Source organism: Daucus carota, chromosome 5 (assembly GCF_001625215.2).
Source record: "Daucus carota subsp. sativus chromosome 5, DH1 v3.0, whole genome shotgun sequence".
Classification (NCBI taxonomy): Eukaryota; Viridiplantae; Streptophyta; class Magnoliopsida; order Apiales; family Apiaceae; genus Daucus; species Daucus carota.
Window position 1 is genome coordinate 14,446,057 of NC_030385.2, and position 13,462 is coordinate 14,459,518.

The following is a 13,462-nucleotide window of genomic DNA, read 5'->3' on the forward strand; positions in this document are numbered from 1 at the left end:
AGTTTAGAAAGTTGAAATTTTGTGTTGAATTTTGATACGTTATTATGTGCTTATCTGTGTGATTTATGATATGTTGTAAATTCAAATTAGTTCAAATGGATATATATATATGTGATAAGAGATAAGTAGTGTTAACAATCTTTTAACTCATCCGGTTTCTAATATATTAACATGAATTATTTTAGGAATTTTAGTTCGTTTAATTTTATTCCTAAAACTACTCCCCTGACAATCGTTAAAAGAGTTTTGAAATATATACTTTCTCCACGCCTCTTCAACTACATATATACTCCTCCCCGAGACGCTAGGGTTTTATCGCTACTTCTCCGAAAACTCTTCGTACTCACCATAGCCTCAATCGGTCTCCGTGTCGCAATGAGGAAGAAGACGAGAGCTAACGTCAAAGCCCACACCCCACAGCCCTCTTCGATTTCCCAAAAGAGAAAGCTAATTGATGAGGATGATGATGAGTTTGTCACTGTGGAAAGCGGCGATGAGTTGTCTGGGGTCAATCGCGGTGATGCTGGAGTTGAATCGGGTCAGAAGAAGGTCAAATCGGAAGTTCTTGCTGTTCGAGGACTCGCCGGTCGGAAAGTTATCTTGGGTAAGCCTCTTTCAGGCAAAACTTTTTATGCTTGTGGTATTGTGAAGCTGTTTGAAGATCTAGGTTTTCAGTCATTTTTGGTTGATTTGCCTAAGATGTGTTATCCTGCTCTAGTGCGTGAGTTTTATGCAAATCTTCAACTTGTTGGGTCTGATCAGTATGTCTCTTATGTGTCGGATGTTAAGATATGCTTGTCATCAATGTTTTTGGGGGCTATTCTCAAAATACCACCATCCACTGTGTCTATACACACTAAGAGAGGTCCTAAGGATGTTGCGGGTTTTTCTCATAAAGATCAGTTGATGTTACTTACTGGTTCTGAAAATGTATCTGAAAATGCTTTTCCTTCTACCACTCAATTAATCCCACTGGCTCAAGCATTATTTAAGTTGTCTATCGAGAATGTCAGTCCTAGACTAGGAACTCGTTCCAATTTGTCTTCACAGGACATTGTGGTGGTTTCTATGATCATGGCGGGTCGAAAGTTTGATTTGACAGATTTAATTCTTAAGAATATGTTGGATGCAGTTGAGGGTAAGTCTTCTGGGGGATTACCATATGGGTTACTGTTAACCAGGGTTTTTGAATGGTTTGGAGTGTCGTTTGTTGATGAGGACACTATTACTGCTAAAGAATTTTTGGATGTAAAGTTTTTGGCCCAATCAAATTTGAAACTGGATAAGGATGGGAATCTGGTTGTGGTTGAAGTTCCTCCACCTCCACCTTCAGCACAGTCTGTCAATGTTGTTGATTTGGGAATTTCTGCTCAAGAGATTCATGACTAGATGGAAGAGATCCGTTCTAATCACAAGCAGCTGGTCGATGGTCAAAAGCAGCTCTCTGAACAGATGGAAGAATTGTCCAACCAGTATCAATTCTGGAAGGATATTGTGTTTGGCGGAAAAACTGGGAACTCTCCGGAAAAATGCAGCTCCAGGAGTATTGCTTATGAGCTTCGCAAGCGTATGTTCAGTTCTGGGGGTTCGTCTGATGTGAAGTTCACCTTCACTTCAGAAGATGATGCCACAGATAGCCCAAGGCCAAGGACAGCTTTGGATGCACTGAAGGAAGCTGCTGGAACTGATTCCAAGTATGCTGATGCTGGGAATGCGATGCTGGCTGAAAATCTTATTGCTGCGGAGCTTGCCAAGAAGTTTGCGAAGGAAAAGGATGATCAGGACAAGGCTGGAACTTAATTTCTTTCCTTTTTAATGATTAAGGGGGAGGAAATTAGGAAAATAAGACTTTACTTAAGTTTGTGTTATCTGCTTAAGTGCAATTATTGGCCCTAAGTTTATTTTGTTCAGTGTTTTAAGACTAAGTTGTTTGTTGGTTTGAATTTGGTGGTCTCAGGTGGTTTATCCTGAGTTAATTTGTTTAAGTTGTTTGGATAATATTGTGGATACCAGGTGGTTTATCCTGGTTAGGATTATTTGAACTTATTATCTATGCTATGCAAGTTGCTCTGGTTAATTGTTTTCTGTGTTAAATATTGCATATCTGTGAATATCTGTGAATTAGGATTATCTGCTAGATTTTATTCTCTGTGATAATTGTGAAAGTTGAGTGATATTAGATTGCTATATTTAGGGGGAGTTTATTAACTTTTCCTAATATAGTGTAATCATCAAAAAGGGGGAGATTGATACTCTCAAGGTTTTGATGATGACACTAACAGCAAGCTAATAACATGAAACTGATATGTGTGAGCATGCTATCAAAGGTTGTTTATGTGAACTAACAGTATTTCAGGATGTTAGCATGATAATAGCTGTCAGCAAGCTTACAGGAATATTTGCAAGCTATCAGCAGGCTTACAGCGTGAACAGAGAAACAATCGGATAAAGATCAAAGTCTATTTTCTTGGAGATTTAATAGAAAACGACTTTGTAAGGATTCTAATATTTGTATATATCTTATATAAATATTAGAGCTCAGTTTTATAAAGAGTTTTCATTCAAAAACGTTTTCCTAACTAATAGGAGATTTTCTCTCAAGTCAATCTTATCTTTAACAAACTCCTATTTTGTTTCAAACGGGTTTTATTTTAAATACTTTACTGAGATGATTTCAAACGTATTCTATCTCTTACTCAGTAAACTTATGTCATCCAAACGTTCATTATTCAAATCAAATTTGAATGTGAGGTGGTTACCAAGATCGTTGGAAATTTGTTGGATTATGACCGTTAGTGTGATGTATATATACTTGAGTGTGATTTCGTTTTTCAGAACGAGGAGAACACACCAAGCTTTCTGAAATACAACTCTTTACATTGCAAAATCTTTTGTTGAGCTCGAGTACTTATATTTGCATATATATCTATATTGAGAGTTCATAGTTTCGGTTGTATTACACTTATTCATTGTATTGTTCAAGGTGTAATGTTTTGTTGCTGTGTATCGAGCTTGTGAAACAAGGGAACAAGGGAACTAGTTAGCTAGAAGAGTATACTTGGGAAGTATAGGTCTTGGTAGGCTTTTGGTTCGTGGTTCAGGGGTTTCAGCAGGCTGATAACAGGAACAAGGGAGAAAGGGAGTTATATTATTGAATTTTGTAATCGTTGACATTTCTTGATTAATAATATAATCTCTTACCAGTTGGTAGGGGACCAGGACGTAGACCATTAGGGTTAGGGGTCGAACCTGGCTAAAATTCTTGGTGTTGCTAGCATACTGCTTTACATTATCTGCATTGCATTTATTTTATTAGCAGGCTAACTGTTTACTCTGAAAATTAACAGCAGGCTGTCTTTGATAGATTAATTATTCGGTAACTTATAAAAATCGGGTATATTAGCCATAACACCTATTCACCCCCCCTCTAGGTGTGTAATTTCAATTACTATATTTCACTAATTCCTATAAGTTTACGAATACAATATCGTTTTTCTTTGAGTCATTGTTCAGCTATGTTCGATAATCTCAAATCCATTGATTTTATAAGTGATAGTTGGAAAATTATTGTTCGTATTACACGTATGTGGCCTTCTACATCGAGATTAACTAGTAAATTCATCGGAATGAATATGATCTTTTTGGATGCTCAAGTATAACATCATATACATTTATCACATTAGCTTCTTTGATCGGCATTATAATTTGTGTTCTTTTTACAGGATTATAATCTACATTGCTTTGTCAGTCAAGACCTGTGGAAGCACTGCGAGGACCTGCTTTTTGAAGGAAGAGTATACCATGTCAGCAACTTCGCAATAATGAAGGCAATTGGCAGCCTAAGACCGGTGACTTCTAACGCATCCATCTACTTCACTCATCAGACCATAGATTTCCCTTTTCCTAAAGAGAAGATATATATATACCAGCACATAAGTTTGAAATCGTCGAACTACGAGAAGTGTGGCACTATGCAAACAGTTTCCAACACGGCGAGTCTGCCGAACATGCCATAGGTTTGGATCATAATTCATTTATAAGTATTAAATACATACTGCAATAATATTTACACCGAGTATTCCATTGCATGTATCAGATGTTATCGGAGTTGTCGAAGATGTTGAACCTCTTAAACACTTCATACACCCGGTGGTGTCACAAGATTCATTCGCTTTAAACATTATGATGGAAGGTTGTATATTATTGTTAATCTTAATAAACATATTAACCTTGGTTCTTTTTAGTGTTATAATTAATACTATTTGGTCAGAACCTTACGTCAAGCTTTTAGGAAAACAATCCATGTCAAACTTCATGACAAGCACATAACAAGTATTGATGCAATAATAACTGGAAATTTTCAATCATTCCCAATTGTGATCTTAGCCAGCTTTAGGGCAGCATCAGCTGATGGTAAAATTACTTATTCATTTACCTTTATTGTTGTTTTTTAATTGAATATCAGCTTTTTGATAACTTCCTAACCATAACAGGTAATGTTATGGTGAGCACACTGCAATCATCAAGGGTTTACATAAATCCACATTATGCAGCGGTTGTGCGGATTATGCAGAGGTGAAGATCATATTCTTATCTTCAGATTTTTTATGTGTACTTGATTAACACTGACAAAATTCAGGCTTCTCAATCAAAGATATCAACCCCACATACTTGTGGAATAAGGAATAATAGTGGTCTTGCATGGAGTTTTCTGCAAAGAATGATATTCAAGCACGGTGTTTCTATATTGAATATGTCTGTCATCTATTTTACATTCTAGGTTGAACATGTCGGTCATCTGTTTTACTTCATATATTTATTAACCTTTGCAAGGTTCACGCGTGATTGCTCCAATGAAAATATCCATTTCCATCTACAAGAGAAATTTTAAATTTTGATATTTAGTCTAATCATGTTCGATTTATAAATAATTTAAAAGAAAAATTAAGAACTGTTATTACTGTAATAATGATTAAAAAATACGTGTATGTTAATTATGTTATGTAAAGTCCCAAATTAAATGTAAAAAAAACAAATTGTATGAATTTACCGGTAAATGCTTACAGGTTCCTAATTTTAAGATTAAAAAAATCGTATATCATATAGTCAATTCGAAATTTTAAGATAATTTGAAATCATTATTAAAAGCATATAGAAAATTTTTGCTAAAAAAGCATATACAAAATTAAAATTTATTGTTTAAATTATTCTATGATGGAAGAAATAATTGAAATTATTTATTTGAGTGGATGACAGTAAATTTTTCAGGCTCCACAAAACGTATTACTGATATTTCAAGATAAGTTAGTAATACAAGAATATAATATATTGTGTTTTGTATTTAAATTCATGATATTAGTGCATATATAGATTGTGCATCTTTCTCACGCTAGAGTTTTCACTTTTTAAAAACACCTGCTATAAAAATTTTGGAATATGTCACAATCACGACAAAAACTTAAAAATGTAAATAAATCAAATTCAAGGTCTAAAGAATCTGTTAACGTGTCATGATAATTACTCTGTATGGCTAACAATTTTATACAAACATGATTTTAGCGAGATACTAAATTATCACCCCTAAATATTATCCATGTTATAAAAAAAAAGTAATTTTGTAATAATGAAAAAATAAAGACACATGCTTATAATTTCCTTATTTCATACACTTCCTTTCATAGAGCACCATGATTTTAGCTAATTAACAAATTTAACCAATATCATTAAAATTTTTGTTAAAATGAGTTCGGAAAATAAATTAAACCAATATTAACATTCGACATTATGTATATCTACAAGTACTGCATTATCAAAAATTTGCCTCATGGTGATTTATGGATTGGGTTTTATGCTAACAAAATACAATGAAAATAATATATGTTTCTGATTTGACAAAGATACATATAGTATTTAAATTTGTGTTTCCTTATAGTATGAACAAGACAATTAGCATATACAATTAGTAATGAACATGGCTAAATAAGGAATAGTGGTATATATTCAAAGATCTCACGATCAAACAATTTCGGTGAACCAATTAGTTTAGCCCAGCAGCATAGTTTGTAGCTTCGTAGTAATAATACCACTACAAATTAGAATAATATATCTTTTTTTCATATAGATATCTCTTTATTTATTATAACTATGATCATAGACAATTACTGATGTCTGATATCTATTTATCTCCATACCACAATTCCTAAAATTTTTGCTCAATATATTAATTACTCATGCATATGTTTGATACTTGACATAATTTAGGATATCTAATTTTCCTCATCATATTAATTTTCCGAATAATTAGGCAATATCATCTTTTAATCATATATTCTTGTATATCTTTAACGTTTATAAATAATATCTTCGATGTGAGAGTGTGAGAGCAACTTATGTAGTTAGAATTACCTATCAAGACAAAAAATAGTACATCTAATATTTTTTTTATGGTCGAACGTTAGAAATTAAGTTAATTGTATTTCTATCCACATCGACATTTAAATTATTACTTTCGAATTTATTTTTTTGAATTTATATTGTTTATAATTAAGCCATGGAACATATAAATATCTTATTATATATATTATTCAAGTAATATATTTTTATGGAAAAAGATATAATAAGAAAATTGATAAATAAGCTCCAAACTTTACTATTTAAGCTCCGAATCAATTTTTTCATTTATCCAAATCTCATTCACCAATAATATCGATGAAAAATGTGGAGAAGGCATGGATAAATATGGTACAAAATTTGGAATTCGAGCTTAAATAATTAAATGTGCAGTTTATTTATCAATTTTCTATAATTAAAACTTTAATCATTTAATATATTTCTATTTTAATAGAAACATTTTTAATGTCATTAGATCTTGAATACTTTTGATTATTTTCGATTTTCTTTTCAGATTACACGTGTCCTACGATTTTAGTGTATGTTTTATATTAATGATATTAAAAATATCAAACCTCATGCATAAATACAATATTAAACGTAATTTTATTTTGTATTTTATCATGTTTGGTGTATGTAAATATATGTATTTAGGAATGTTTAAAATAATAAACCATAGATAATTCTAAGCCTATTTTAAATTTTAGTTTGCTAACAGATATTCCTCGATTGAGTTTTAATCGTAGGACATAGTTTTAGCATTAATTGTTCACTGTAATTGTTAGCAGTATGTATTGAACCAACTAAAAAGTCCCATGCTTCTGTGTTACAAATTTTTTTATCTTAGACTGTTTTTTAAAACACTAATCAAGCCTATTATGATTTCTCCGTTTATTAGTTTTATATTGCAAGTGTATTGCAGTAACAAATAGATCAATTCTTTGAATATAAAGACATTTCTTTTCTTTTATAACTATTTCCAAAAAAACGCCAACAATTATCAAATAGCATGTTAGATAATAAAATTTACGATATATATATATATTTCAGTCAAATGTATTTTTATTATATTTTTCTCATACTAATCCATATATCCATAACCATGTAATTCCCGATATGTGAGATAATATCTATTATCACAGTTCATTAAATGGTTGGGTTCAAAATCTGTAATATATGAAACAAATATAACAAAGAGAGTCAGACATTCTGGAATTGATCTTTACATAGGTTATTCTTTCTTTCGATATCGACATTGGAGGCTAAGCTGTCAGCAAGCAGACTGAATGTTACTGCATCTCCTGCTTTCAAATTCTTTTCATGAACAAAGCAATTCCATCCGGCAGAGAACCATATTCTTCCATTTATGAAATTAAATCGTACCTGCCATGTGTTCGTCTTAATTTGGAATATAACCTGAGTCTCTGTGTGTCACTGTGGATTTGTTTCTGCGACTTCCCTTGAAATATACTGCATTGAGGAAGATGTTTTTTATTAGATATACATCAAATTTAAAAACCTAAACCAAAATGAGGGAACAAGATTGACAAAAAAACATTACCACTCCATGCGAATTTGAGTCCACATTAGACTCCATTAGAATACATGTGAAAACACCAACATCATATCGGCATTGTTCTTCATCTTCAGCAGAGTTGATTGGAGATGGAACAACAGCTGCTTCAACATGGCAACATGATATTTTCATTAGTAAGTTGTAATTACTGCCATTTAGTCAATATATTTCAGATATGGATACTAACATGTTGTGTTGTGATTCATCCAAACTTCATCAATGAAACTATGCTGTGACTCTGCACAGGGAATGTAAGTCTTCGTATTTTCATAATCAACCTCTTCACCAGTGAACCGGAAAATTCACAGCGAAGTGTTCGCACAAAATCACGCAAGCGTACGTGGTCACAAGTAATATAGAATAAAATTAAGTTCGTTCCCACAGAGACTAGTGTATTCAAAAATATGCACTTATGCACCAATGTATGGCTATTATTCAATGCTCGGACAAATAACAATTTGGTTGGTTTTATCTAAGTTAACTAAATCAGGTCGAATTATAACTAAGAGAATTAAAATCAAATTACTAATGAGAATAAAACATGGAGTTCTAGCTTCATTAACAACTTCATTCAGAATTATGCCTATATTCGATTGTAATGGTTGATAACTAATCAGATAACACGAGACTGATACACGCTAACTGTCGTTATACGTGCACCATACTGTTACACATCCACAATTAAGATAGAAGGTAAACAGACACCAATTATGCTTAGACCCTATATGTCTATAGAATTTGAAAACATAACAGTTGAAGATCAAGTTATCTATCAAGATTACATAGGGCGATGCAAGATGGGTAAAATCACATCACAAGTCATGTTATCAAACACAAAACCTATGCTCGCATGGCAAGTTCTAAATCTATATATCCATTGTCGCTTCAATAAAGATTAACAAACAATCTAAAATGTTAGCTACGCATCCAAGACGAATAAGCACAACCAATACGGAGAAATCAAACCATCACATATGAATAAGACAATTTAATTACTGAAATCCATCGATAAATCTGCTAAAACCCCATGACAACGATTAGTTCATAATCGAACTACTCATCATCATGGGTTCGAATGTAAACATTATACTAGATTTCTAAAACAAATACGAAAGTACTAGAGTAAGAGTTATGAAACAAATCCAAACAAGCATCCACAATTACGCCTACTTCGAAGAATTACAAAGATGAAATTATGAAACTAGATCTTCTTCGTAGCCGTCACGTGCTCTCTGAATGTTTTTAGGTTATTTTACTTCGCCCTTGAGCTTTGATTTAAGTCCCACAGCGATCGGGCCTTCAAACGGATCAAGAATAGGCAATTTGGGCTTTTTCTCCCGTCAGAGTGGGGTGGAGACCCCGTCAGTGGGGTGGAGACCCCATCAGTGGGGTGGAGACCCCGTCTGGGCAGACCCTTTTTCTGTTGAAGTGGGGTGGAGACCCCATCAGTGGGGTGGAGACCCCATTTGGGCAGGCTTTTCTTCTTCAGAATGGGGTGGAGACCCCGTAAGTGGGGTGGAGACCCCATTTGGGCAGGATCGAGAAATTCTGAAATTGCTTTGCCTTTTTCTCCCTCCTCACTCGCTTGATTCTTACACCGTTTTCTCCATCCTTTGACCTCGAATCCATCCTTTAACCTCCTTCTAGGAACCCTACACAACACCACAAGAAACACATCAAAAACTCCACATACTTGAGGCCAAATCATCAATTTAAGTCGAAGCGAAGGCATTCCAAGTGGATATGAAATCCACTTATCACACCCCAAACTTAAACCGATGATTGTCCTCAAGCATAGACACACAAACAAACTACTAATGCAATGCATGAATGCAACTATATGCTTACGTTTACTCGAATCATGAAGTGTAATCCTTGTTAACATAGAATCCTCAGAATATGCAACATTATCGGCATTCATCTCTATCACATATTAGCCATGTTCTCTTCCACTACAAGCGTGAAGTGCATCGTGTGTGCTAGCATGCTCTCTAGTGAAACAAAACAAAGACTATCAAACTTCAACAGAGTCCTCACTATGAGTCGTTAATCAGAATCAGGCTTAAACACTTCTTTACTAAAGAGTCAACTACAATTTAGAGTCACTAAAGAATTCCTATGCCTTTCCTATTTTTTTCTATTTTTTTTTCTTTTTCTTGCTAAGTCTAAGGTTAGGCTGCTTCTCAGTGTAAGTGAGTCACGACCTTCGTTCGACTTCGCTTATCTCTTTTTTTTTTCTTTTTTTTAATCAAGTAATTCTCCAGTAATAAAGGGTTGTGAAAAGTCACCAAGAAAATGCTTATTCTAATACATTTGCACTTAATACCAGCACAAGTACATGGATTGTCCCTTTCACATGACATTGCATTTTACCCATTGATCTCTAAGGAGTACCTGATAATTTTTATTCTTTTTTTGTCTCTTTTTTTTTCTTTCTTTTTTAGAAAGGCATATTCATCCCTTAACTCCCCTAAACTTAAGATTTACAAACTCTGAGTTCAAAAAGAGAATAATCCAAACTCTACGCCCGACTTAACGCGAGGACTCAAAAAATAAGTTAGTCTAAGTCTTATCTCTAAAGCATAAGTGTAATTACAATTTCCACACAAGCAGCTTCCAAGTAACAAGGCATCACATATGATAAAGACTACTAGCCAAGAAATGCAACTATATGAAACTACTAACACATACTAAACACAAGCATATATATAAAAAAAACACGTAGTAATATGCTAATATGTAACTAAAAAAAACACGTACTAATATGTAACTAAATGAGATAATATGCTAGCTATATGCATCATGCAACCTATATGAACACACACTACTACTAGTCCTTAGATTACCACCCCCGAAATTAAAATATTCAATGTCCTCATTGAAGGTGATAAAAAGGATCGAATGTACCTAGAAGTCGGGAGGATCACCCTCCTCGGGTGGAGGATCAGGTGGTGAATATACCATGCCATCTCCAAACACTGGCCAATCAACCTCAACACCAATGGCTCGAAAAGCACTCCCAAGAGCTTGAGTCAAATCCTTTGCAAAACGGCAGTGAATGTCATGCATGTCATCTATGCGCCGTGACAACCTTCCTAACTGCACATCACTTAAGAGATCCGGTGGTAGTTTGAGTTCGATTATAGGAGCTTCTTCAATAGATGGGTTAAGATGCTCCTGAAAATTTCTAAGCTCTTCTACTCCTTCATCTTCGAAATCAGAATCCCCTGTTAAGACGCTCTCTAAGGTACATGGCCTTGGCTTTTGCACCATCTCAAACTTTTCAACAGCTTCTAGTGGCTCCACCTTAAAGCATTCTTCTTCGTCGGTTGGAAATTTCATTGCGTTGAAAACTTTAAAAGTGACACTTTGATCTTGAACTCTCATAGTAAGCTCTCCTTTTTGCACATCGATCAAAGTTTGGCCAGTAGCTAAGAATGGCCTTCCCAAGATAATGGGAATCTTCTTATCCTCCTCAAAGTCTAGGAAGACAAAATTCGCAGGGAAGATGAGCTTATCCACCTTAACCAAGACATCTTCCACTATACCTCTCGAGTATGTGATGGACCGATCAGCTAGTTGTAAGTACATGTTTGTAGGTTTCGGCTCTGGCAAACCAAGTTTCTTGAAGACAGATAATGGCATCAGATTAATGCTAGCTCCCAAGTCACATAAACACTTGTCGAATGACAATGGTCCAATGGTACACGGTATTGTGAAACTCCCCGGATCCTTGAGTTTCGGAGGTAATTTCTGCTGTAGCACCGCACTGCACTCTTCCGTTAGAGCAACGGTCTCCAAGTCCTCAAGCTTCAGCTTACGAGATAGAATACCTTTCATAAATTTAGCATAACTCGGCATTTGTTCTAGAGCCTCCACAAAAGGTATGTTGATATGTAATTTCTTGAAAACCTCTAGAAATTTAGCGAATTGTTTGTCGAGCTTATGCTTCTGAAGTCCCTTCGGAAAAGGGGGAGGTGGATATACTTGCTTGACCCCAATATCAGCTTTCGGACTAGACTTCTCGGCTGATTTCTTGCTTGCTTCCTCGTTGATTTCATTCTTGTCAGCATCAAAAACAGTTTTTTCACTATCAGACTTAGGTGAGAGTACGGGTGTTTCAACCTGTGGATCGCTCTCCTCCTTGCTTTGCTCTGTTGCTGAGTCTTTATCCTTCGTAACCTTTCCGGATCTCAAGGTGACTGCCTGCACCTGTTCTTTCACTTCCCTCTTACCCGGATTGGCCTCGGTATCACTAGGAAGAGTTCCTTGTGGTCTGTTTATCAACGCGTTAGCAATCTGCCCAATCTGGTTCTCCAAAGTCTTGATTGACACCGCTTGGCTTTTAATCATTAATTTCATCTCTTCCCATTCAGATCTTTCGTTGGAAGACTGTCCAGCCACCCCATGATTTTGTTGTTGGAATCTAGGTGGATGGAATTGCTGTTTCGGTGCAAACTATTGTTGAAAACCAGAAGGGTTGAAAGGTCTAGCTCCTTGCTGCTGAAACTGTTGCTACTGTTGTGGCATGAAGTTCTGATTGTTGCTCCAGTTGAAATTCGGATGGTTCCGATTATTGGGATGATAAGTGGCAGGAGCTGGCTGTTGAGACCGCTGAAAATTGCTCACAAACTGAGCTGACTCGCTAGATATGGCACACTGATCAATGGAATGTGTACCCGCACAAAGCTCGCAAACTGAAAGTGGCTACTGATTTCCCAGATTTGCCAAAGAATCCACCTTCATAGTAAGAGCCTTAAGCTGAGCAGTCAAGGCTGTAGTAGCATCAACATCGAGAATCCCTGCTGCTTTGCCCTGATGAAGACGCTGAGTAGGATTCTGATATTCATTTGCAGCCATCATCTCGATCAACTCATAAGCCTCATCATAGCTCTTAGTCAATAGAGCTCCACCTGATGCTGCATCAAGCATTGGTCTCGATTGAGGTCCCAAGCCATTATAGAAGCAATTAATCACCATCCAATCAGGCATCCCATGATGTGGGCACTTTCACAGCATCTCCTTGTAGCGTTCCCATGCTTCACATAAAGTTTCACCAGATAGCTGAGAGAATTGAGTGATAGCATTCCTCATTGCAGCTGTTTTGGCCATAGGGAAGAACTTAGTAAGAAATTTCTGAGCCAGATCCTCCCATGTCTTAATAGATCCTGCAGGAAGAGAATGCAACCATCCCTTAGCTTTATCCCTCAGAGAAAATGGGAATAGCCTCAATTTGATGGCTTCTTCAGTAACACCATTGAACTTGAAAGTGTCGCAGATCTCAATGAAATCCCGAATATGCATATTAGGGTCCTCTGTCGGAGAACCCCCAAAATGCACTGAGTTCTGAACCATCTGAATAGTGCTCGGTTTGATCTCAAAAGTGTTGGCCTCGATCGCTGGCCTGACAATGCTCGACTGAATATCATTGATTTTAGGCTCATAGAAAGCCTTAAGAGCCTTAGTATCATTCGCAACTGGTGGTCGATCTCCCAT

The 13,462-nt window shown here is 35.5% G+C and overlaps 1 protein-coding gene and 1 non-coding gene across 2 annotated transcripts; one reads left to right on the forward strand and one right to left on the reverse strand.

Annotated features, from left to right (window-relative positions):
- Positions 1 to 9,218: 9,218 nt before the first annotated feature.
- LOC135152753 (uncharacterized) lies at positions 9,219 to 13,462 on the reverse strand. The gene is made up of 4 exons (XM_064093842.1): positions 13,294 to 13,462; positions 12,695 to 12,885; positions 11,247 to 12,265; positions 9,219 to 9,618 (listed from the first exon to the last, which is right to left on the reverse strand). Exons 1-4 carry the CDS (start codon positions 13,460 to 13,462, stop codon positions 9,219 to 9,221), a joined length of 1,779 nt encoding a protein of 592 aa, XP_063949912.1.
- LOC135146836 (small nucleolar RNA R71) lies at positions 12,957 to 13,063 on the forward strand. Its single transcript, XR_010283933.1, has one exon. It is a non-coding gene; the product is annotated as a small nucleolar RNA R71 (small nucleolar RNA).